At 39.9% G+C, this 22280-nt stretch overlaps 1 protein-coding gene and 1 non-coding gene across 2 annotated transcripts in view; both read left to right on the top strand.

Annotated features, from left to right (window-relative positions):
• Positions 1-22280, top strand: part of TEX14 (testis expressed 14, intercellular bridge forming factor) — a 32333-nt gene that overhangs the window by 3435 nt on the left and 6618 nt on the right. Inside the window, exons 2-25 of the mRNA XM_055797574.1 lie at positions 1529-1643; positions 1962-2127; positions 2874-3010; positions 3699-3780; positions 4217-4347; positions 5162-5275; positions 5729-5852; positions 6674-6852; positions 8006-8157; positions 8961-9151; positions 9350-9500; positions 9829-10814; positions 11510-11616; positions 12761-12840; positions 13384-13632; positions 14180-14277; positions 14602-14718; positions 15329-15422; positions 16130-16220; positions 17076-17138; positions 18225-18352; positions 19148-19335; positions 20941-20992; positions 21493-21564. Coding sequence (XP_055653549.1) covers positions 1529-1643; positions 1962-2127; positions 2874-3010; positions 3699-3780; positions 4217-4347; positions 5162-5275; positions 5729-5852; positions 6674-6852; positions 8006-8157; positions 8961-9151; positions 9350-9500; positions 9829-10814; positions 11510-11616; positions 12761-12840; positions 13384-13632; positions 14180-14277; positions 14602-14718; positions 15329-15422; positions 16130-16220; positions 17076-17138; positions 18225-18352; positions 19148-19335; positions 20941-20992; positions 21493-21564 — 3867 coding nt within the window. The remainder of the gene's footprint in view (positions 1-1528; positions 1644-1961; positions 2128-2873; positions 3011-3698; positions 3781-4216; positions 4348-5161; positions 5276-5728; positions 5853-6673; positions 6853-8005; positions 8158-8960; positions 9152-9349; positions 9501-9828; positions 10815-11509; positions 11617-12760; positions 12841-13383; positions 13633-14179; positions 14278-14601; positions 14719-15328; positions 15423-16129; positions 16221-17075; positions 17139-18224; positions 18353-19147; positions 19336-20940; positions 20993-21492; positions 21565-22280) is intronic.
• On the top strand, positions 1020-1230 carry LOC114011147 (small nucleolar RNA U3). Its single transcript, XR_003552948.1, has one exon. It is a non-coding gene; the product is annotated as a small nucleolar RNA U3 (small nucleolar RNA).

The following is a 22280-nucleotide window of genomic DNA, read 5'->3' as shown; positions in this document are numbered from 1 at the left end:
GGAGGGGACACAGCAAGGACAGTTGACCCAAACTAGCCAGAGGGATATCCCGTAACATATGACGTCACGCTGTCTGTAAGCTGGAGGAGGAAGGCACATTTGGTGTTAAGGCATTTGTTTGTCCAAGTAACCGTTACATGTGATGGAGCCCTGCTTTTCTGGGATGGCCGAACGCCTGCCTGCTGATGGAAAGAAATGAAAAATTCCTGTTCTGCTTTGCTTGCGCACATGGCTTTTGCTTTATCTAATAAATTGTTCCTGTCTCAACCCTCGTGTTTTACATTCCTTTATGATTCTCCTTCCCATCCCTCTGACTGTGGTGGGAGTGAGCGAGCAGCTGTGTGGCACTTAAGTCACCAGCTGGCGTTAAACCAGGACAGGGACCCTGCTTTCCTCTGGCACACCATGCTTTCCCTGGAAGGCTGGATGGCATGGGGCCGCGGGCGTCGCACGTTGGCCTTGCAGGGGATTAGGCAGGAGCTGCTCACCCTTGGCACAGAGTCACCGAGCGGCGTGGGCGCCGGGCCTTCAGGGGCCACCCCTGCCCTGCGCAGGTCGAGCGTGCTCGCCACTTGATGTTGTGTCACTCGTGCCGGGGCGCCCCGGGCCTGGACTGCCAGGACTGCTGATGGAGGGAACGCTGCGCGCGGTGCGGGTCCTGGGGCTGCTTCAAGGGGGCCCGGGGAACGCGGCCGAAGCGTTTCCCGCAGCCCCCGGGCGGGCGGCACGGCGCCTCGTGCGGAGCCCGGGGCCGCTGCGAGAGGGCGGGCCTGGATTAGAGGCGCCCCTGATTGGGCGTCTGAGGCAGAAGATGTAAATGAGGGGGCGGGATCCCACTCGCGCCACGCGCGGCGCTGCCCTGGGCCGCGGGGCGGCTCCGTGGGGTCGGGCTCGCGGGTGCCCGGCGGCGCGGCGCGGGCGGGAGCGCGGGGGTCCGGCGCGGGTGCGCGCGTGGTGGTGTCCGTGTGGTGGAGGGCGGTGCGCGGCGGTGGGGGCTGTCGCGCGGCGGTTGTGGCGTTAAGACTATACTTTCAGGGATCATTTCTGTAGTTGGTCACTAGAGGAGAGTGATCTTCCCTGATCGGCGTCACAAGCCACGAGGAGGATGGTTGTGCTTTCTCCTGAGCGCGAAGCGGGTGTGCGGTGCTGCTTGTGCAGGGACCGCCCGCCATTGATGACCGTTCCCGCCTCCCTCGGGTGGCGGGAGGGAGAGAGCACGGGCTGAGTGGTTTGTGCTCCTTTTTATTGTTGGTTCCAAAAGTAGATCGGTCGTAGTACGCAAGCATCCATGTTAATACCTTGCCTGTGCTATTTATACCTGAAAACGTGGACAAGCAGTCCGTGATTTGTATAGAAAGTTACAAAGAAAGTAGTTTGCTTTTTTTTCAGTTCCTGTTAATATCATTATGTTTCCATATCTCAAGGATCTCAGAGGGAAACAGTCAGTTTCAGTGTTAATGAACCCTTGCCTTTTATTTGAGGTGGAGGGGAACAAGCACTTCCCTTGTCATCTTTTGTTTTCTTATAGGTGTTTTTGTGGATGCTGTAAATTCCATGGGCCAGACTTCTCTCTTCACTGCTGCATTGCTGGGTCTTGATAAAATAGTGGATGTGCTGTTGGATTATGGCTCAGACACTAATCAGTTAAGTATAAAAATAATTTTTTTTTCCCCCAGAACTTGAAATTAGTTAATGTTTATTCTTTTAGTGGTTTTTGCCAATATAATACACAGTATTCACTTTATTGAATAAATGCTTAACACACATGCTACCATTATTTGGCTGCTATAGCCAAAATTCCTCAGAGGTAAGTAAATGCATAGTTTTTCCTGATTTTGTGTTGTATGTGGTTGTTTGGGAGTATGTAAATATTCTAGGTATGCTACTTTTTTCCCCAGAAGCAGAGCTGGCTGATAGTAGTAGGGGTTGGGTTGAAACATTTCTGCTTTAACATTCCTCAGTCGCTGTTACGATGGAAGCACCCCAGTCCATGCAGCTGCATTCTCAGGAAAGCAGTGGATTCTTAGCAAGTTGTTGGATGAAGGAGGTGATCTGCGAGTACATGATAAAGATGGCAAAAATCCTCAGTACTGGGCTATGTCAGCTGGAAAAGAAAGCAGTACTCAGGTATGTGTGTGTAATATGTGTGCTAGATAGGCACAACTTCATCTTAAAGTGAAGAAACTCCAACATTGCAGGGAGAAATTCTTGGCTTTTACACAATGGATAATTCTTTAACGTTATTTTGCAGTGTGAGTAATGCTATTTTGCAGGCATTGTGATGCAGATTATTTAAGGTTTTGCTCAGGTGCAGGGGCATGTGTGTCTGTAACTTGCAAGGACCTTTATGTGTGAGCGTGTAGTGAGGAGAATGACAGGCCCTTGGTTTTGATCCCTGGCGTATGTCATTTGTTTGCATGTATGTCCAAATTTGGGGGTAAACGTGAAGTAGTTTTCAAGTGTATCTCAGTCTGTGCATGAGCAGTGTCAGCAAATGTGTAATTATTGCTAGCATGGTAGTGAAATGCAGTATCAAGAAGGCTTATTCATGACCGCAATATTGATTTAAAACTTACAGTACTCCTCTTCCCTGTTATTACAATGCTGCTTTTAAAAAGAAATTTGATACTACAGTCTTCAGCGGGTGAATGTTTTGAAAGTTAGTCATCTGGTGTTTGAAGTAAGCTTTCTCTTACATTTTCATGTAACTGATTTTCTTCAAGGTTTTCTGTGTATGGGTGTCTTGAAATGGCTATTTAAATATTGCAAGTAACTAGTTATTTTTTCAGTAGTCACGATCTATTCATTTAAAGTGGTTTATCTTGCAGTTCTGAAGGATTTTTTTTTGGTTTTTCCTTCCCTCTCCTCCCTAGATGCTGGAATTTATACAGCGTTGTACATTCCACATGCAGGCTGCCGTTCAGAAGTTTCCCTCTGATCTGCTCAGGAAAGTTGGCTCATCAAAAGCACTGGTCTGCAGTCCATCTAGATTTGGTGGTCTTGTTCAAGGGTAAGAATAATTTCCAAGCACTGGGGGGCGGAGGTACAAGGGCTTTTGCTTCCATATTCTATTATCTTAAAATTAAAATGTTCATGTTTCTTTTTGACAAAGTCAGATTTAAAACCAATGTGTGTTAGGAATTATGATACTTTTTATTTCTGTTGTGAGAGTTCCAAATAGAAACTTGATAGCTGTAAATATTTGCATATTAAGATATACTCTTGAAATCAGGAACATGAAGTACTGGATTTCAATAGTATCAAAATGGCAGTAACATGGAGTAGTTTGTTTCTTGACCTTTTAATGTCACTGCAAATCTTTTGGGTGTGTTTCCAGCTGTTTCAAGAGCTTTTATGTCAGATACATGTCAGTCAAAACACATACTTGTGAATAAAAAACAATGCAGGACACCTCTGTATATAGAGTTGTTTGTTTTTTTTTTTTAAATAGACTGTCTTGCTTTAAACAGATATATATCGTAATGGTGTATCTAAAAAGTTTGAATGAGTTGTGCAATAATTTGGAATTTCAGCATCCACATTACACTTTTTGTGTGAGACCAGTCAAATGCAACGTTTGAAATAATATGGCTGTTGCCGAATTTCTGTATTTTTCTCTCTTTTTTTTTTTTTTTTGTATTTTACTCAAAGCCTTGGCATATTAGTTACCCTTATTTGCTTATGTTTTTGATACTTAGAAATGCTGACAGTCCTCTGGGTAGATTTCTAAAACATGGAGCTAATGCAGCCAAGAACATTTACAGCTTTGGTTTTGGGAAGGTAAGATGCTATGGATAATGGTTTTCTAATGATACTGGTACAGTTTTTCAGAGTCACATGTTCTTCAGAGTAGTTATCCCACCTGTTTTTAATTTTTAGTGTGTTCTTCTGAAACGGCGGGAAAAGTTGTAGAGAGCACAAATATGCAGGCCTTTAATAGGCTCTGTCAGAGGAGGCTGTTTTGGAACAGGCAATAGAAACTCCCCTTTTAAATGTCATCTGTGGGAGTTCTTAATGACTGTTTCTGCTTTTCCTATTTCAGCTTCACTAGAAAGTTAAGCATTTGACATAGATATCTTAACATTGCATTTTGACGCTTTGGCTGATGCTGCCATTGCAGGCATTACACTCAGGTTTTGAGTGATCTTGCGGCAGACGTGACCGATCTTGGGAGCTGTTACATATTCCTTTTGGTTATGGCCTGGTGGTGTTTCAGTTTTATCTTGCAGGCAATGGGCATCTAGGGTACTTGACATCTCTCCCTATTATTGGGGAAAAAGACGTGGTTCAGGCAGATGATGAACCAGCATTTTCTTACCATGTTGGACCATACATGATCATGTCAAAGTAAGTAGAATCAAAGGGATTTTGGCCCCTCTAGTGTATATCTGTTACTATGAAGCAGCAAGTTGTAATAAATGCTTTGAGTAATTTTCCTTGTCTATTCTATATTAATCTGCTGCTTTCTGCTTGCAACTTGTTTTCTGCAGTCCACTGGTTAGTATCTTCTTTAGACTCCCTTGATACCTGTAGGTTGCTCTTGCCCCTTCCTGCAATATTAACCCAGTTACAATTACTCACTGATAGCTGTGTTTCAGTACTGATTTGTGGTGGGAAATATGTTGCTGGGATTGCACAGATTGCATTGCTAAGTGTTTAGTCCTTGTAATTGTTGGGTGAGGCCTCAGACCTCTGGATGTCCATGTCTGCAGCCTACTTGCTCAAATCTGTGGTGAAAAGAGAGTTGTAAGTGCAGACCGAGCCCTTTTTTTCTCTCTTGTATTGTGTAGCGAGTAGTTGTGCCTCAGAGTCATCCAGAGAATTTACAAATTGGTGATTTAATCTTCCCAAAGCTCTGGCTTGTATCACAGTGGGCTAACCACCTTTTAGTGAAAGGAGTTCTAAATTGTCCTTGTTCTTTACCTTGGGTCATGGAAGGGTAGCATCTTTGGACAGCAAACCTGTCCTGCTACATCCAGTCTTTAACAGGACAGGAATTGCTTGTCAGTTTGAAAAAGTATATGTGACAGCCAGGATCATCAAATTAATGTTGCTAACAGTAGGAGACAGCACCAAAGCATTTAAGAATTCCAAAATTATTTGTAAGTCATGCTATAACTGGAAAAAAATAACTGCTGAAAGCATCCTCTTCTCCTTGTAGCTTGATGTGGGGAGGCAGCAGAGTTACAGTGAAGGAACTCAGCTTTGAGCCCCATCAGAGCTGTAGTAAACTACGCTTAGCTGATCTTCTCATTGCAGAGCAGGAACATAGTAGGTAAGAAAGAATGTGTGGTAGCCACATGTGCTCCTGGGATTTGGGTGTTCCCAGTGATGTGAGGAAATGTGATCTCTTAAAAGGGAGAACTGTTAGGCTGTGGTTCCACTTTCTCTCCAAATAAGAAACGCAGGTGTCTCTCTTATCCTGTCTCTTCCCACTCCATTTACTCCCAGCGGATAATACAGAAAGGTGGTACTTTGTTCTCATATGTCTGGATGAATGCTTCATTGCACATTTCTTGGATGGCTTATTTATAGATTCTTCTAGTTGTGACCCTAAACATGGTTTCCTAAATGCCTCCTAATCTACAGTTCTTTTAAAATGTTGGGTATTTTAAGGAAAAGTTAGAAGCATTCACATTGTATTGGTAACTACACCTAGAAGACCAGTATTCTTTCTCTTTTAGTCTGAGTTGCCTTACAGTTTTTTCTTTTTCCTCTCCCTTTGCAGTAAACTCCGTCATCCTCATTTGCTACAGTTGATGTCTGTCTGTCTGTCTAGTGACTTGGAGAAAACCCGTTTAGTATATGAAAGGGTTAACTTTGGTTCTCTGTACAGCATCCTTCATGAAAGGGTAATTGGAATACTTATTTTTTAAATAGTAATTTATTGAGAGGAAGAAGTTAGTAACTACATCTAACATCTTTACTCAAAGAACAAGAAGACAAAATCATCAGTCTTTGCGTCTGGGTTTCTATCTCATTGTACAGTATCAGATACTCTGTGTAAGCTGGTAAAGTTTGTAATTGGCAAATACTTCAGTTAATGTTTAGGTGCAGTTGCACTGATTTTTTGTTTGTTTGTTTGTTTGTTTAGTGACAGTCTCAAAAAGGCTGCTGTTAAATTCAGTTGAACTTTTAATCTTCTGCATGTGGTTGTATACTGTAAATGTGGTGAGACCAGCTTTTGCCCTTGAATATTTGTGTGTAGTACATTGCAAGCTGCCTGTGTATGACAGTGAATGCTTGAACTCAATTCTGGTTCATTCTTTTTCTTTTTTTTTTTTTTTTGAATCAACTGATCTGTGTTTTATTGTTCAATATTTTTCTCTTCTCTTTTTAGCAGTTAATCGCTATTTTATTTCTTTTAACTGTTTGAATGCAGACATCTGAGTTACTGGAGAAACTGCAGCCAAAGGCATTTCGCTGCATTCTGCTTCAGAGTGAATTTTGGCATAGTCAATATCTTTTTTTTTTTAATTATTTTTAACAGTATTACTAGTTGGTATGGTTGGTATTGAGAATGAACATTATTTAGCAAGTGCAATTTGTCTGAGTTTCACTATGGTATGTTTCATGTTTGCTTTCTTTGCCGCCTTGTGTACAATGATAGTTTTCCCCTATATCAAGCTTTAAAGACCTGCAATGCAAATTTGGTACTCTGTTATTTTTTCAGCGTACAGAATTCCCAGTACTGCACATAGAGACGATTTTGCATGTGCTGCTTCAAATTAGTGACGCTTTGCGTTTTCTACACTCCCGTGGATTTATCCACCGCTCTGTTACCTCCTATGCTATTCAAATTGTTTCTTCTGGCGAGGCAAAGCTATGCAACTTGGAATACATGATAGAGAGGTAAAGAACTTCCTCACTGTTTCTGTGAAAGGGACAAACACAAAGTCAAATTTAATGCTACGTTCTGCTGAAGTGCCTCTTTTCATGACTAGGGATTCCTGCCTCTGAGTTGGGCAGCAGAGTTACAGGAGTGAAGAACTCCAAATTATTACTGCTCAGGTACATTAACTTTCCCACAGGCAGTATGGCAAGTTTTGGGAGGACTTAGTTTCTATGTTGTAACTGTCTGAAAATAGATACTAGTAACAGAAGCAGCTCTTTACTGCAGTATAAAAATACCATCATAGAAAAACAGAGCCTAATTGTGCAGAATGGAGATGAAATTCCTCTTTGAGTTACTAATTCTGCTGCTGGGCTGGAAATAATTTGTCTCCTGTTGTTATACTGAACTTGTGCTTGTGGAGGCTTACCTAAAATCATTGAAGATTCCACACTGGGTAGTAATTAAGTGTCACCTCTGACAAAAAGTATCTTTTATGAGGGACACCATTAATCTAGGTAAATTATTAATTATATATGTTTTTTACTTCTTTCCTGTATTGCAGTCTGATTAGAAAGGAAGTAAATGGCTGGTTAGACTGTAAGGAAAGAGAGTAAAATTGATAATAAACAAAAACTTGCAGATGGTAGTGTCCTGAAAGGAGGAAGGATACTTGTTAACCTCCTTGCAAGCTGAATTTGTTAATAAATCTTGGCGATTTCTTGGCTATTTCACAGTAAGCTGAATCGGAAATGTGTAACAAAGCCCCTGTAGTTAAATGTGAGGAGGAATTTATCATCTAGACATATATATACATTGCAAAATATTGACAAGATAGGTAGCACCTTCTTGTATTTTGTCTGTGGTCAGAGAACTCTGGCCAGAGCTGAAGGGTTGCTTGTAAAGTTCCTATTGGGAAATTTTCACCTTTCTCTGATTTGTGTAAATTTGTTAAAGGAGGTGTTACTTTCACCAGAAATTCTTTGTTGTAGTGTACCACTATACACTTACTGGCATGGAAATACTACACATTTTTATTTACAGGCATGCGCTGGGAGGTATTTAAACCAAAAGCAGATACAACGAACTCAGATGTATCATTCCAAAAGGTATACCTTTTAGTTCAGCATGCTGTATGTCCCAATTCACAGCTTTTTTTTTGTCTTTATACAGCAGAGATGGTGGAGAACACAGTGATCTGACACGTATTCCTGTCCCAGTCCAGCTGTATAAGTGGTGCTCTCCTGAAGTAATCCTTGAAAAAGTTGTCACAGTCAAATCGGATATTTATAGCTTCTGTACAGTACTGCAGGAGGCCTTGACAGGTATTATCTATAGGTTTAGGCTTTTGTCACTGGGGTAACCCACTGAATGTTTTCAATGCAGACTGTCAGCCTCCTAATGTCTGTTTAACTCCCTTGTATGACTGGATAAAACCTTGCTGTGATGGCTCATGCAGAGTTGACTTGGAAAAGGAACCCTCCAGGCAAAAAAACCCTCCAAATGTTAATGGCAATAGCAAAGACTACTGGAAACTTTTGTAAAATGTAATCAGGAAACGTAAAATTGTATAACTAAAGGATAAGATTAATGGTTGGTATTAGAGAGATTCAATTTTGTGTATGGTGTTTTTCTGCTGTTTATCTTCTTTATAGGAGGACAGCAAAATGTTAACTCTTTGCAGTGTGCAAAATGAGCCTGTATAGCTTTCATCTTTTTGATCACTATGATAACTTACAGATAATGTATTGCTGTTGTTATTGCAGATAATGGATATTTTGTATTGATTTTGACTATTTTGGCAGTGAAATGGGACAAACAATTACCCTAAAAATTAAACCTTCTATTAGCTAGTTGGTCATGAAGAATCTGGAGTGTGGTTTACAGTGTAACTGTCCTCTAGAGATTGCTTTCAGCTTCTTTAAAGCATCCACTGCTGAAATAAGATAGGAAGGAGATTGAAGACTGGACTGAGTGCTCATTTGGTTTGTGACAGTCGTAAATTAGGGAGTATGCAGGCAATAATGCTTCAGTATCTCTGATTGGTTTTTTTTTGTTGTTGTTTTTGTTATTTTCATTAACACTGACATACAGCTTGTGACATGAGTTCTATATTTATGTCTTGCAGAGACTCCTCCCTGGAAAGGTTTTGAAGTCTCTGTTATTAAACAGCTCATAATTTCCGGACAACAGTTAGAAGCAGATGTCAGACTTCCTATGCCCTATTATGGTATCATAAAATCAGGGCTAGAACCTAAACAGAAGAATCGCTCCATGAAACTTCAGGATATTCAATATATACTGAAAAATGACTTAAAGGTGACTTCCAGGGTTGGTAGGCTTTCATGTATTTAAAACAACAGTTTTGTGTCCATTCAGATTCAAGTTTTATTTCTTAAATCTATATGGGAGGCAATCCAAACATTGAGTATCCTGAGGCAAACCACCTTAAAAGTGAAGGTAGAGACAATGAACTGTCAAATATAGTTGTCTTTTGTTCCATTTTTTGTATTGCAGGATTTAGTTAAGTCTCAAACTGGTTGTGCTGATGAAGTGTCAAAAGCGCAAAGACCGGCTGTTTTTGCAGATGTGAACATCTGTTTGGCATCAGCTTTTAGCTACCAAAAGAGCACACAAGAGTTGCAGGGAAAACAGATAACTGAGGCTGGTAAGTTTCTCTACCAAGATGTCAGGTGTCCCTCCCTTAGCATGTTCCTCAGTTTAGTTAAACAACTAAAATGTGACACTTACAGATTTTATGACTTAGCTTGAAAATAGCAAGCAGTCAGCTTTGGAGTCTAGCTACCACCCTAATTGTTAATCTAAACTCAAGACTGTAAGACTGGTTAATATTTGAAGTTCACACACTCTGTTTTCAGCAGTGGTATTAAATGTTGCTTATGTAATCTCTGAAAGACATTAGCTCCTAAATTTACAAAAGCAGTGTGTTTGGACATCTGGAGAAAAGGCTTAACACTTATAAACACATTTTTCAGACAGCTCTACTGCCCCGAGGTACTCTCTTTTTCCTGAGGAGAGTATTGCTTTAGTGGAGCAAGAGGCATCAACCAATCTACAGCCGGTTGCACAGGACAAAAATTGTGGTGTAGCTCCTGAACTCCACACGGCTCTCAGTGTCAGTGATATGGATGACAGCCTCTGTAGCTTTGAAATCAATGAAATCTTTGCCAGTTACCCAGAACTTCATGAAGACTTCCTGGAAGAAGGAGTTGGATTAGGTCAAGCTCTGAAGGATGAAAAAAGGCAGCGAAAGGAAGAATATAAGGCTACCCTCAGAGACCTGTATGCATCCCCTCAAGTGCGCTGTGAGGAAGAGCCAGTTCACGAGGAAGGTGGCTTTTCAGAATCGGGTACAGAGTACACTACAGAGGAGGAGGAGAGGGTAAGTGAGGCCTCTGATGTATGCATGCTGGCACAGGTGAGAGGAGATGCTGGGAGAAGAATGAGTAGTCTGTCCCAAAATGAGCAGCACACCAGCAAGTGTGTCCTTAATTTAAAGATTGTCCAGAGCCTGTTGCAGCAGGCAGCAGATTCCATGTGCAGAATGGAGGAGAAACTGGACAAATTAAAGGCCACCAAAAAGCAAAAGAAGCTGCTCCAGGAAATCGGAATGAATCAGCTTTCTAAGCAATTTTTTCAAGACAGACACTGGAAAAGACCTGATGATACTTCCCAAAACACGAATAGCCCTTTTTCTGGAGTTAATATTTTTTTATGGAAGGCTATAGGTCCACCATCAAGTGACTATATTCCACCATTGATAACGTGTCAGGCACAAGGAGCACTGGATGGAGACCATTTCCAAGCTGTTTCAAAGACAGCCATGGATATGGAGGCAATTCAAAATGAAAAGTGGAAGTGCTTTCATGAGAATTACAGGAGTGAAAATGGAAACAACGATCACAATCTCGCCTTCAGTGTGGAGAAAAGCCTGAATGATCAAATGAGCCTAGACCATGAGGTAAAGTGTTAAGCAGGGGGACTGTATATATCGCTTCTGTATTCCTTAGCAGGTAAAGAGATGTAGTTATGGATGGCGTCCAAGAGGAGGGATGAATCTGTCTCTTAAAATATATACACTTACTGTGTACATTATATATATATATATATATATGAATGAAAACAGTCAGCTCAGCAGTGCAATTGAATTTTCTTCTTTCTCCCTACCCCCTAGTTCAGTCAGGAGGGAATAAAATCCTGTATGAAAATGGAGGTGGGACTGTCAGGGAAAAGGGCAAGCGGAGACAGATTTTTGTTTGTATGCTTAGTTCTGGTGGTCTAAGCTGTTGTTAGTAACAGCTTCTAGATAGCTTTCATTATTAAATACCAGTCACTGACAATGCTTAGCCCAAAGAGAGAGAAATTAATGTACTTATATAGGAATAATCTTGAGTCATTGAGGTCCACTCATCTGTGAATTACATGTTACGACTGTCTGCCTGCGTATATATGAAACCTCCTGTAATTCCAGGGCAGAGTTTTTACTAGGCTAGGGCCTGGAGTTACCATCCTTTCTTATGAGCAGTGCTACTAAAGTATAACCTAGGGAATAAAGTTTGCATGGTCTTGTTCTTGGTATATCTCATAGACATCTCAACTAGTAATTACTGGAATGCATGAAGTGTGCTGAATCATGGCTTGTTGGACTCATTTCAGCATTTACTCCCACGTGTATCTGTAAGATGCAAAAAAAAGTTCAACTTGCAGTGTCAGAGAGGAGGTGATTCACATTCTGCAGCAAGTGGAAGTGAAGAAGAGAGGTGGTGAGTTTTGATCGTATTCACAGAAGAGTTAATTCTAGCAGATTCATCTTTACACAGCCACTGTTCAAAGTAGGCACATCCAGGATCAAGGATGGCATTAGATGTTTTTTCAGTAAGTGAAAAGCCATCTGTCCAGTTAGGGCCCTACTGTGAGTCACTGTCAGCTGCAGAGCTGACGGGGTAACTGCTGCGACAGGGCAGTTGCTTTTAGAGTGGCATTCAGACAGATTTCAGATGCCTCTCTGATGAAGGTCAGTGGTCCAAAACTGTAACAGTGCCTAAGGAGAGCAACCTAGTAAGTTACTAGTAAGGGTGGTTCTCCTCCCTCTGCAGAGCCTCATTCAATACTTAGTAGAAATAGTTTGGTGTCGGACTAGGACCTATGTTAGAGGCTGTGGAACAGTCTTGTTAAACCTAGTGAGGACAGAGTATCCATCCATTACTGTTACATTTACTGTGCTTTTTAATGTTGTCCCTTTGTATTTCTCTGTGTGGGTAGAAAGTACATGTTAAGAGCTCCTGGCAAAACTTGTCCAAATTAATCTATTAGTGGGAAAGATGGAGACCAATACCTCCTTCAGTGTTCAGGTCAAATCAGTCAGGAAAACCGTTGCAGTTTTTAAGTTGATTCATGACCCAGTTGGATCAGTAGGACCTGTTGGTAAAGGACATACCTGGTTAGAACAACAATCGGCCAGATGTTTCGTGTGGTTAGATGGTCAAGTGAACAAGCTCTGGATTGGAATCAGATTGGAGGCAGGATTGTTGGTATTCAAGTCTGAAGTTCTGAGTATCTTCAGTTGTCCACTGATCACCTTACTGACCGGAATAAAACACATCTACATGGCATTCCTTGTCTGTTAGTGTTTATATAGATACATCATCTGAAGGCAGTTGACAGCTCTTGAAATCTAGATTTTCATGTACAGCTTGTCTGGTTAATCTATAATAGACCTAAATAACTGTCTGTGCTTTCTAAGTTTCTTACGGCTCAATCTGCTAGTTCTGTTGGATTCTTAAAACATGTGTGCTCTCAGCCTTTTAATTAACATTAAAACAACTTCTAGTCTTTTACTGACTTGGGAATACTTAATACACTTGTGTGTTAACGGAGTTTGATGCGTTTCATAACGATTTATTATAGGTGCTATCCAAAATCAAGATCTGAAATTTACAGTACAAAAATAAGTGAGGAGAGAAGGATGATTCAATCAGAATGGAGGAGTAAGTAAATCCATGTTAACTTGGCATTAATGTTAGCAAGTCTTACTGCAGTGCATTGAAATTTACACATTTTCTTACTTAAGAAAGGTCTCTCTGCCTTAATTGCTGAAGCTGTTCTTGGATGAAAACCAAATAAGTAGGATCCTGTGTCTTGCACATTCAGGGCATAAAATAATTACAACGCCATTAAAATGGCTTGAATATAAAGCTCAAGGTATTTCTGTTCCTGTTTTGGAGGATGTAAGGGAGGGACAGCATAGGAATTTAGAACGGGTAGTATAGCAATGACCAGTGGATGGCAGTACAGGCATGAATAATTGCAAGCTTAACGAAAATGGTTCAGGTAGACTTGTCCATATCAATTTATGCAGGTTTTAAGCTTTCCTTAAAATAGAAGGAAGTGTTTAGCTCTTCTCGTGATAAAGGATTTTATGGGTTATAACTTCAGCATTTCCAAGTCTGCAGATACAATGAAACAGAGGGTATGCTTTAAAAAGTCCAGATTCTGTTGTGTCAGCTGGTAATTTTGTTCATTTTGTGTAGCTGAAGTAAAGCAAATGGCCAGAAGAGTGGCCTCAGGACAGCTAGAACTTGGCTGTCTGTATCCAGCAAGTGACTATACATCTGAAAGTGAAGCAGAGGGTATAAAGGAACCCTTTCAACATGTCACTGTTAGAGTCCAAAAAAGTAAAGACCAACAAAGATACAGATGGCAGACTGGTGATCCGGGCAGTGAGGATAGATCTGAATCTGAGGAAAGTGATCTGGAGTCTGCATTCAGAAGTTCTGGAGGTAAGGTTGAAAAACCAAAAATAATTTCTTCTCTTTTGTCTCTCTGTTTTCCAGCAGATTTCAGCTGCTGTGATTTTGTTACAATAATTGTCAATTTTACCTTCTAGAGTCTTGCCCCCAAAGCATGCCAATCACTCAGTCATTGGTGAACATAAATAATAGACTGGGTATTACATGTTAATAGGTGGAGGTAATATCCAGTGAGCTTGGAGGCCCTTCATTGTCATTGATTACTATCTACCAGCATGGGAGACAGGCAGCTCTCAAATCCATCAGTATGCTTTCACACTTCTGTTTCTTTCAGTTGGACTGCAGAAATGCTTTTTCTGTAACAGCACAGTGGGTAGTGCTTTTGTAATAGTTACAGATGAAGGAATAAGGAAAACTTCACATGCCTAGATTAAGGACGTGAGCATTTAAATGTCATTTCTCCATGTTCCTGACAGACAATGTAGTTTTACTGTCTACTCATTGATATTCCATTAGTGGTTCAGATCACTCACTTCATGTTATTACCTAATAATTTTGTTCCATTCTGACATCCTAGGGAGAAGTTGCCAGTCGCCATCACAAGATGAAGTGGAGCCTGGAATAGCTATTCATATGAATTCAGTCCTTCCTCAGCAAGCTGAGAATCCCTCTAGAGTATGTATAGTAATCCAAGAAATCTCATTGCAGCTAGTTATCTGTAAAACCGTTTAGTCTGGTCTCTCCATGTTGCACAGTGAACTACCACAACAGCTGATCTTTTCAGGTGGTCTAACAATCCCCCGCCTCCCCCTTTTTTTTTTTTTTTTGTTTGATTCTATAAACAATCAAGGTAATGTAAGGAGAGGAGCAGGAGGTAGGCTGAAACTCAACAAATACAATGACAATTTCAATTTCATGCAGTATTTGTTAACGTTATTGACTAAAATGTATATTAATAGAGAGTGGAGAAAGCATCTCATATGATGATGTCTTTCACAGGTACATTCATTCATACGTTGTTCCCTTAATTCATCTCCTGATGTGTCTGAAAAATTCTTGACTCCTGATCCTGATTATTTCTCTCCTCCTACTGCTCAGAGAAGTTCAGAACTAGAGGTAAAAATAACAGAAAAGACAGAAATGAAGTCTGTGTCAAGAATGTTGGAAGTAAGTTACACAACATGTGGTTTTATTATGCTCCCATTTGATCTGAAGAAGAGCTGTAGAAAACAGCAGAATGATAGTTTTTATTCTTTCTTTTCTTTTGAAAAAATACTTACAAATAAAGATTTACCTAAAAGAAAATTCTAATCCTGTTCTTTTAAAACACGTACCCTCACCTGAATAAAACTGAAAAACAAAAAACCCCCAAACAACTAAAACCCTGACTCCTAAAACACCAGGGGCATGTTTTCTGTAACTTGTTTACTAGGCAGTTAAATAATCTGTGGCTGAGCAGTTTTAGGCATTCATAATCTCAGCCTTGCCTTCGCAGCTCTCTCAACTATAGTACTCAATAGTCTTAAAAGAATCTTCATTCATTTCTTGATTCAAAACTATTGTATGTACTGTTCAATCCAATCCGTGCTATTTGCTGATAAACTCTTGAATTCAAAAGTTTCTCTCCATTTTGATTGTTGTGAACATCATCCTGTGAGAGTTGTCCTACCTTTCACAGCTTGTCTGGGAGAAACTGAATTTGCTTCCTTTTTCCCCCCTCCTTCAGACCTCAGATGCTGGGGACAAATTAGAAGATGCTTGTGAAAGATTTTTGCAGAAACTGTTACCTGAAGACGCAGGATCAGGTGCTCAGGTTTCAGGTAAATTTGCTTTTTCTTTTGAAGGCACTTTTGAGTCAGGCAGACAAAGTGGTTTTGCACTTAAATTTTTGTCAGCAGCACTCCTCTGTCAGAAGGCTGGAGCTTGATTCTTCAGGGTCACTTGGTCTCTTACTCATTATTTTAGTAAGAGTTCAGGACACTCAGGATTTTGGAAAATTTTGGAAGGTTTGGGATTTGCAGTCACTGAAATATTGTTGAATGCGATGATTATGTTGCTGTGTTTCAGTGAAAAAAAACCAGAACAAAACTCATTTGCAATCATTTTGTTTTTACCCTAGGGCTAAGATGAATCTTTTTATGCAGCTTGCTGTGGTGCTGGAAACTGAATTAGGCTTGTATTTACACATTAATATTCTTATTGCTGGAAGGATCTTGAGCTTAACCGTAAGAGCTGACACTGTGTGCGTGCAGAATAATGGAAGGATCATCGTTGTTTCTCTAGTCTGTTGCCTCTCAGCTCGAATTTGTAAATGTTGTGGTATTCCCCAGTGCTTCAGTGGTTGACTATCTGGCAGCTGTATGTTTATGAAAATGCATCTTTAAAACACTTTTGTCTTTTCACAACAACAAAGGTTACAAGAACCAAAAAAATTAATAAAGTTGCAATTTCCTGTTCAATGAGTTGTATTGCTTGCTTTTGTGTTTGCAAAACCCAGTAAGAGGGAACATTTGTTATTTGTATTCAGGAGGAAAAATGCTATTCTGCAGCACAGCAGTGCGGAACTCTGGCAGTAACACGCTGGGAGTGAATCAACTCAGCCATATGCCTGTAGCCAGGTACGTAGACTTACTTTCACCCTTACTTCAAGCATAAGTTAGGTTATAAAGTGTGCTCTCTTTTTGTAATTTTGCTTACATATCCAATATTCAAATAAGATGCCGCCACTGGTGATGATCATCTACATGTCGTTGTTCCTTGCCAAGAAAATACTAAAAGGACTTTAACAAGTCTCGTGGGATTTTGTCTTTTACAGTGTTCAGTTGTGGTTTTGGTGGGGGTTTTCTGTTTTGTTTTTGCTTAATGAGGGAGCAAAAATAGGAAAATAAGTCATGTATGTATTACAATTCCTTTTACACTGATAAGCGACAGTCTCAAACAGAGCACAGATAATTCAAATTAAGGCTTCAGTCATCTGTTTTAATTTTGTTGTGCTTCGGTTTTGGAGCTCAAGCGGCATGAAGATCATGCCTTTTTCCTTTGTGTGGGAACAATCCGATGCAATTATGCTCACTGTATCTTGCCTCCAGGTAACCTCAGCCTACACTTGGAGACTTCAGTCTCATCTGTCAAATGTGGGGTGTTTATATCCAGTATTTTTGTAAATCTTATATTCTACTAATACACAGAGATGTTGGTTAGACTCACCACCTCACACTGCAAGGGGTACTTTCACTTAAAGTGAAACAAGCCTCACCCTGAAGTTCTTAAAAAAAGCCCTTAGCCTCCCTATAGCTTAGCTTTCATTGTGATCCTCCTGAGTTAGCAGCTGCTCACTTTCTCTGAGTGTGGTCTGCCTCAGAGAGAAGGTAGTCCTTTAAAAATTTTGTGAGAGTGAAGACTAAATACATTTATTTTCATAATTCTCTGAGAGGATGAGTGAATATAATATGACCTTTCTTCCCTCATTCCAGTGTTGAAGCAGCACCAGAAGTGATACTGTGGGAGCCACCGGAAGAATGCAAAGAAAAAGATGAGTAAGAGCCACAGACCATTTTATATCAAAATTTCAGCAGTTGGTTATTATCATTGTAAAAGTTTTGTGTTGATGCAAAACAGGGAGTTGAGACAGACCAAAACTGAGAGACATCTGTCTGAAGTATTAAAGAAATATTTTCTTGTGATAAATTGGGAGATTGGTATAAAAGAGCTATCGCATACAGTTGTTTGAAGTATTTTCATATTTATAGGTAATTAACTTAGTGTTAATCTGGCTGTGCTTGTTGACATTAAAGTATTAGAATTCCTTGTTTCTTCTGTCCATGTGACACAGAAGAAATGAAATTACTTTAAAGAGCAAATTGTTAGTATGTAGCTAAATTAATTTTACAACAAAAATAGTCTTGTGATTGAGATTCTCAGGGAAGATTTGCAGAACAGGTTTGTGACTTAACTAGTAAAGTTAGTTCTTTTTACAGATAATGGGGATTTGCATAGAAATTAGTGATTTGGCAGCAGTGGGCATCTGTTCATTTCATGCTCTTCTGAGGACTATGTAATCCAGGGTGTATCTGCAGAAGATGTTGGTTTGCTTAATATAATCCCAGCCCTGCAGACACTTAAGAATTTTTATGACTTAGGTGGACATCACTGGCTCTGCAGATCTTTAGCAGTTTCAGTTTATCTGAGTAATTCTTTTAAAGGCTCCCAAGACCTACATTTTGTTTTAATTAATGGATCATTAATTTTTGTTAAACTTTGAGGTCTTCACGTGGCTTTGGAGAGACTTTTGTACCTAGTGGTTCACATTTGAAGTTCTTGCGCTTTCTGGAGGCAGTGTCCTGAGCTTGCTTTTATAGAGGTGTTATTAAAATTAAGAAATCCTGTAAAGGAGGGGAAAGCAAATAATTAACTTTTTTCTGTTTCTGCAAGATTATCAAAAAAGGTGATCTTTAGCCTTCCCAGAATTCTGTGGGAAGTTTTCAAAGGGAATGTCTTGTCTCCTTTCTCGAAAACTAGATAAAACTGAATAAAATTAAAGAACCTGAATACAGCAGAATTTAGTGATTCACAAGTGTAGGAAGTGGCTATTCTAACTGTCAGAACATCTTTCAATACTTCAGATCAGTGACAGATATTCAGGATTTGTCGAGTATCCCCTATGAGCAAGAGAACTATTACAGAGATGTAGACTGTAAAACGCCCAGAGTGAGTCATGTGCCAACAAGCGTCAGCACTCCGCTCAGCTCAGGTAACTGCAGAGGGAAAAGGAAGGACCCGTGAATTACTTAACCTTTCTGTGCCAGTAGTCAGACCTTTCTACCGAGATGTGCTGATACAAAAATCACTGATGTGAATCATGGAAACCCCATTCACATCATACCGATGCAGAAATGTCAGGCTTGGAATATGTAACCACAAGAAATGCTGTACCTGTTGTTTGAAATCTCATTGTTTTGGTCTGGATAGTTGCAACTTTGCAGTTAGAGCCTGTTTGGTCAAAATAAATCTCTAACATAGGGCTAAAGGAGAATTTATGGGGACACAGCTGAACACACTACTATCTGAAAGGTCTCCAAAGGATGATTACTTGGTAGTTAATTGTAGCCTTCATAAATCAGAAATTGTTTTATTAGACATTTAGGATTTATTTGGAGTGTTACATGCAGATTTTATCATTTTGAAGACAGACAATGTAATAAGTACTTAGTTTGTTCTGAGTGTTAATTAAGTGATCTCGACATTTGTTGAACTCGAGTGTTATTTATGAGCCATGAATTATCATTTGCTTTGTACTTGCATTAATTTGGTGTAATAGTCAAAATTTCTTAATTGGCAAAGTTTTGCATAAATAATTTCTGAGGTGGAGCTTCTAGGTAATCAGTTTGGACTTCTGTTTAGACATCATTTATGGACAATAATTTCTTAAGTTTCCTATGCAAGTACAAGAAATCTTTTTCTGCTTCAGTTGAGATGTGATCAAGACAAGAAAAATTCAAAAATAATTTTCCAGCTTTGCTATAATCTTTTCCTTTTTTAATTCTAGAAGAAAAAATTCCAATAGCCTTCGACAAACACAAACACTGCTATGAAGTAGCTTCAGATTCTTCCTTTTGTGGTTCTGAAGAGATCTCTGCAGTGTCCAGGACATTCACTACAGCTTACGAAGAGGGAAGGAGCACTGGAATTCCCTCAGTTGCTTCAGGAGTTTGCTCATCCAAGTTGAACGAGCCTGTAAGTCTAGAAAATACACCTTATGTCAGCCGTTCTCTAAAATATTTTTTACAGTTCTTCTCCTTAAAATAAATGCAAGATGAGAATAGAAATACTTCTAGGTCTTTGTGTTTTGGGAGCCTGGATCTGTTGACATAACAGTTCTGATTGATTGATTTCAAAGCAGTGTGTGCCACTGGTTATGCAGAGTTGACTTACCCTTGCACCTAATCCTATGTAAATGTTGACCACCATCAAAGTGGCCTTGTCTTATCTGCCCTCCATTCCTTCCTGGCTGTAAAGAATTGCCATTTCCCAGCATTGAATCTGGTAATCCTGGAACACCAAAGTGACAAGTATCTGCAAAATGGTAGGGTAGAAAAGATATGTTGGTGTTGGGAGAGGAGATGGTGATCAGTGGGTCCTCCAGGGAGGCAACAGCAGGCTGGTTATCTGAGCCACTCGGAATTCACAAGTGATTGTGAACTATGGGCTTTTGACTATGTGGAAGTAGGGAATAAACTTGAATGAAAATTAATACATGTGCATGTGTGTTCAAGTGTGTAAGTTTTCAGGTGAAACTGAAAAGTTCTCAAAACTTAGTGGGGGAAGGTAAGTCAGCACATGAGTGATTCCTTAAGAAAACTAAGGTGGAAGCCTCTACATAGTAGTTTGGAAGCAAGTAAATGTTCAGAAAGCCCTTGTATGAGGGGATTAAGTTTATTCTTTTAATGCACAGACGTGGCATAATGTTATCAACTTTGTTATATCAAAAAAATCCTCTCTTTGGAGTTGACAGTTTCCAAGGTCACTGTAGTGATTTCCAGTAATCTCTTTGGAACTGAAGGTGTTTTGCGGCCACAGCTTTATCTTAACTACCTTTTCAGTTACATATAAAATAGTTGCCTTTATGCCTTTCTTATTCATTGATGGAGTTGTCATTTAAAGATTAAATTAGAGTTTCTTCAACCAGAACAGTAGCGACTGCATTTGTTGTCATTAGGTTAGGTCTGTGTCTTTCTTCTTGTGTAGCAGACAGTTGGGATTCCTTAAGCCCATTAACAGTGCAGTGCTGCCTTGACTGCTCTGCAGAGATACTTGGTTGTGTCTAAAATCTTCTCGTCTAAAATCTTATTCTACGATTTAAGTGCATGAAGCACCTGTTTTCATTTTGAGTACAGTGAGAACTTGTCTGTGATTACAAATTGTTGGGTTTGGGGGGGTTCTTTGCTGAATAGGTGTGCCTGGGTTTAATAATTAAGGATTCAAAGCAGGGAATGGGAACTTAAGAGGTATTGGAACGGTCTCTTCAGAAAATTCCCATCCAATTGTCCATACGTAGTCTTGAAATGGATAAGATCATGTAGCTGACAGTATCTTATGGCCAGCTAAAAGATGAGTGCACAGCAGCCTAAGCAGAATCACACATCTGGCTTGCCTGGATGCTGCTACCTCTGTTTTCATATTCTGAACTGATTGAAGAGCAGATTTTAAATTTTAATTGTCAGCTATGGCTTTAATTAAGGCCTTACCTCATTTTGGATTTAGTACGTTGAAAGGGAGGGTTGAAGGCAAGCAGTTCATCAATGTACCTTCTTGTGTTTCATTCTGTATGATCTTACACAGGATGGGTTGCCAGTAGTTGCTTCATCCTTGAGAAACACCAGGAAGGCATCTGGTAAGTCTCTTGACCTAGCTCAAACAGAATAATCAATCAATGGAAAAACGGATTTGAAAAGAAATTTTGCAGTTTTACTACTTTTCCCCTTTTCTCTTTTCCCTTTTCCTCCTAGGCATCTCTATTTTTAGGGATAAATAGCTTTGTACACAACTGTGTATTGCTAGTGATAATTGGGTTATGGATTTTGTGTTTGCACCTGTGGACTAAGAACTCTGACCTCTAATCAACCTGTGTTTGAAGTGTAAATATTACTGGCCTAAAATTTGCAATACTGGATTGAGAGCTGAACTGAATGTGCAAATCTAGCTCTCAATGATTTTTCCATCATGAAACTATTTAAGGTTATTTGATAAAATGTGAATGAGCTGGGCTTGTGCAGGTTGATAAATGAAATACGTCAGCAAGATGCTGTCATGATGTAAGCCTATATCACAGTTATTAAGGATTAATCACTGCTAATTAAGTCGTCTTTTTTTTTTTTTTTCTCCCTACCTCAGCAGTCTCAGAGGCACCTAACCAGCTCATTGATGACCTGCCTCCACCAGTCCAAGAGCTGCTGGATGAAATCGGTAAGAGGCACTTCACCCCAAATGGTATGAGAGTTGCCAGCTGTGTTCAATCAGGATTTCTCCCAAATCATTCACTACTAAAATACACAAGAGATCAGTTGCAGTCAGGTCAATGATTAGGAAGTTAGGCATCAACAGCTTAAATAATGGGCAGTTATCGAGTTTAGTCCTTAGAGTTTCTGCATTTCAGGTAATGGTTAGTTGCCACTGATGAAAGCAGCTAGCCTGTTGAGTGCAGATGTAATTTAACACCAAGATGAATTTTGTGTAGGCTGAATTTTTCAAAGGTGTCCCAGAGCAATGCATTTTCTCCATTAAAATGAATGCAAGCCAGGCAGCTGCATCCCTCAGGTACTTTTGCAGAGCTTAGTCTCAGTAACTTATGTTTCTTTTTGTAATCACGTACATCTTCAGACAGATCACAGTGTAAAAACTATTGGTTTTACTGGTTGTAGTGGGTTGACCCTAAGGCTTGTGTGTTGAGATAAGGACAGGGAGGTCACTCAGCAATTACCATCACGGGCAAAATAGACTCGACTTGGGGAAAATTATTTTAAATTATTATCATTCAAATCAGAAAAAAACACCTTCCTCCCACCCCTCCCTTCATCCTGGGATTGACTTAATTCCTGATTTCTCTGTGTCCTCCCCTCAAGCAGTGCAGGGGAATAGGGAATGGGGGTTATGGTCAGTTTACCTCACATTGTTTCTTCCGC

Source organism: Falco peregrinus, chromosome 2, assembly GCF_023634155.1.
Source record: "Falco peregrinus isolate bFalPer1 chromosome 2, bFalPer1.pri, whole genome shotgun sequence".
Classification (NCBI taxonomy): domain Eukaryota; kingdom Metazoa; phylum Chordata; class Aves; order Falconiformes; family Falconidae; genus Falco; species Falco peregrinus.
The sequence above is the reverse complement of the archived record's forward strand: the minus strand, read 5'-3'. Positions and strand labels throughout refer to the sequence as shown.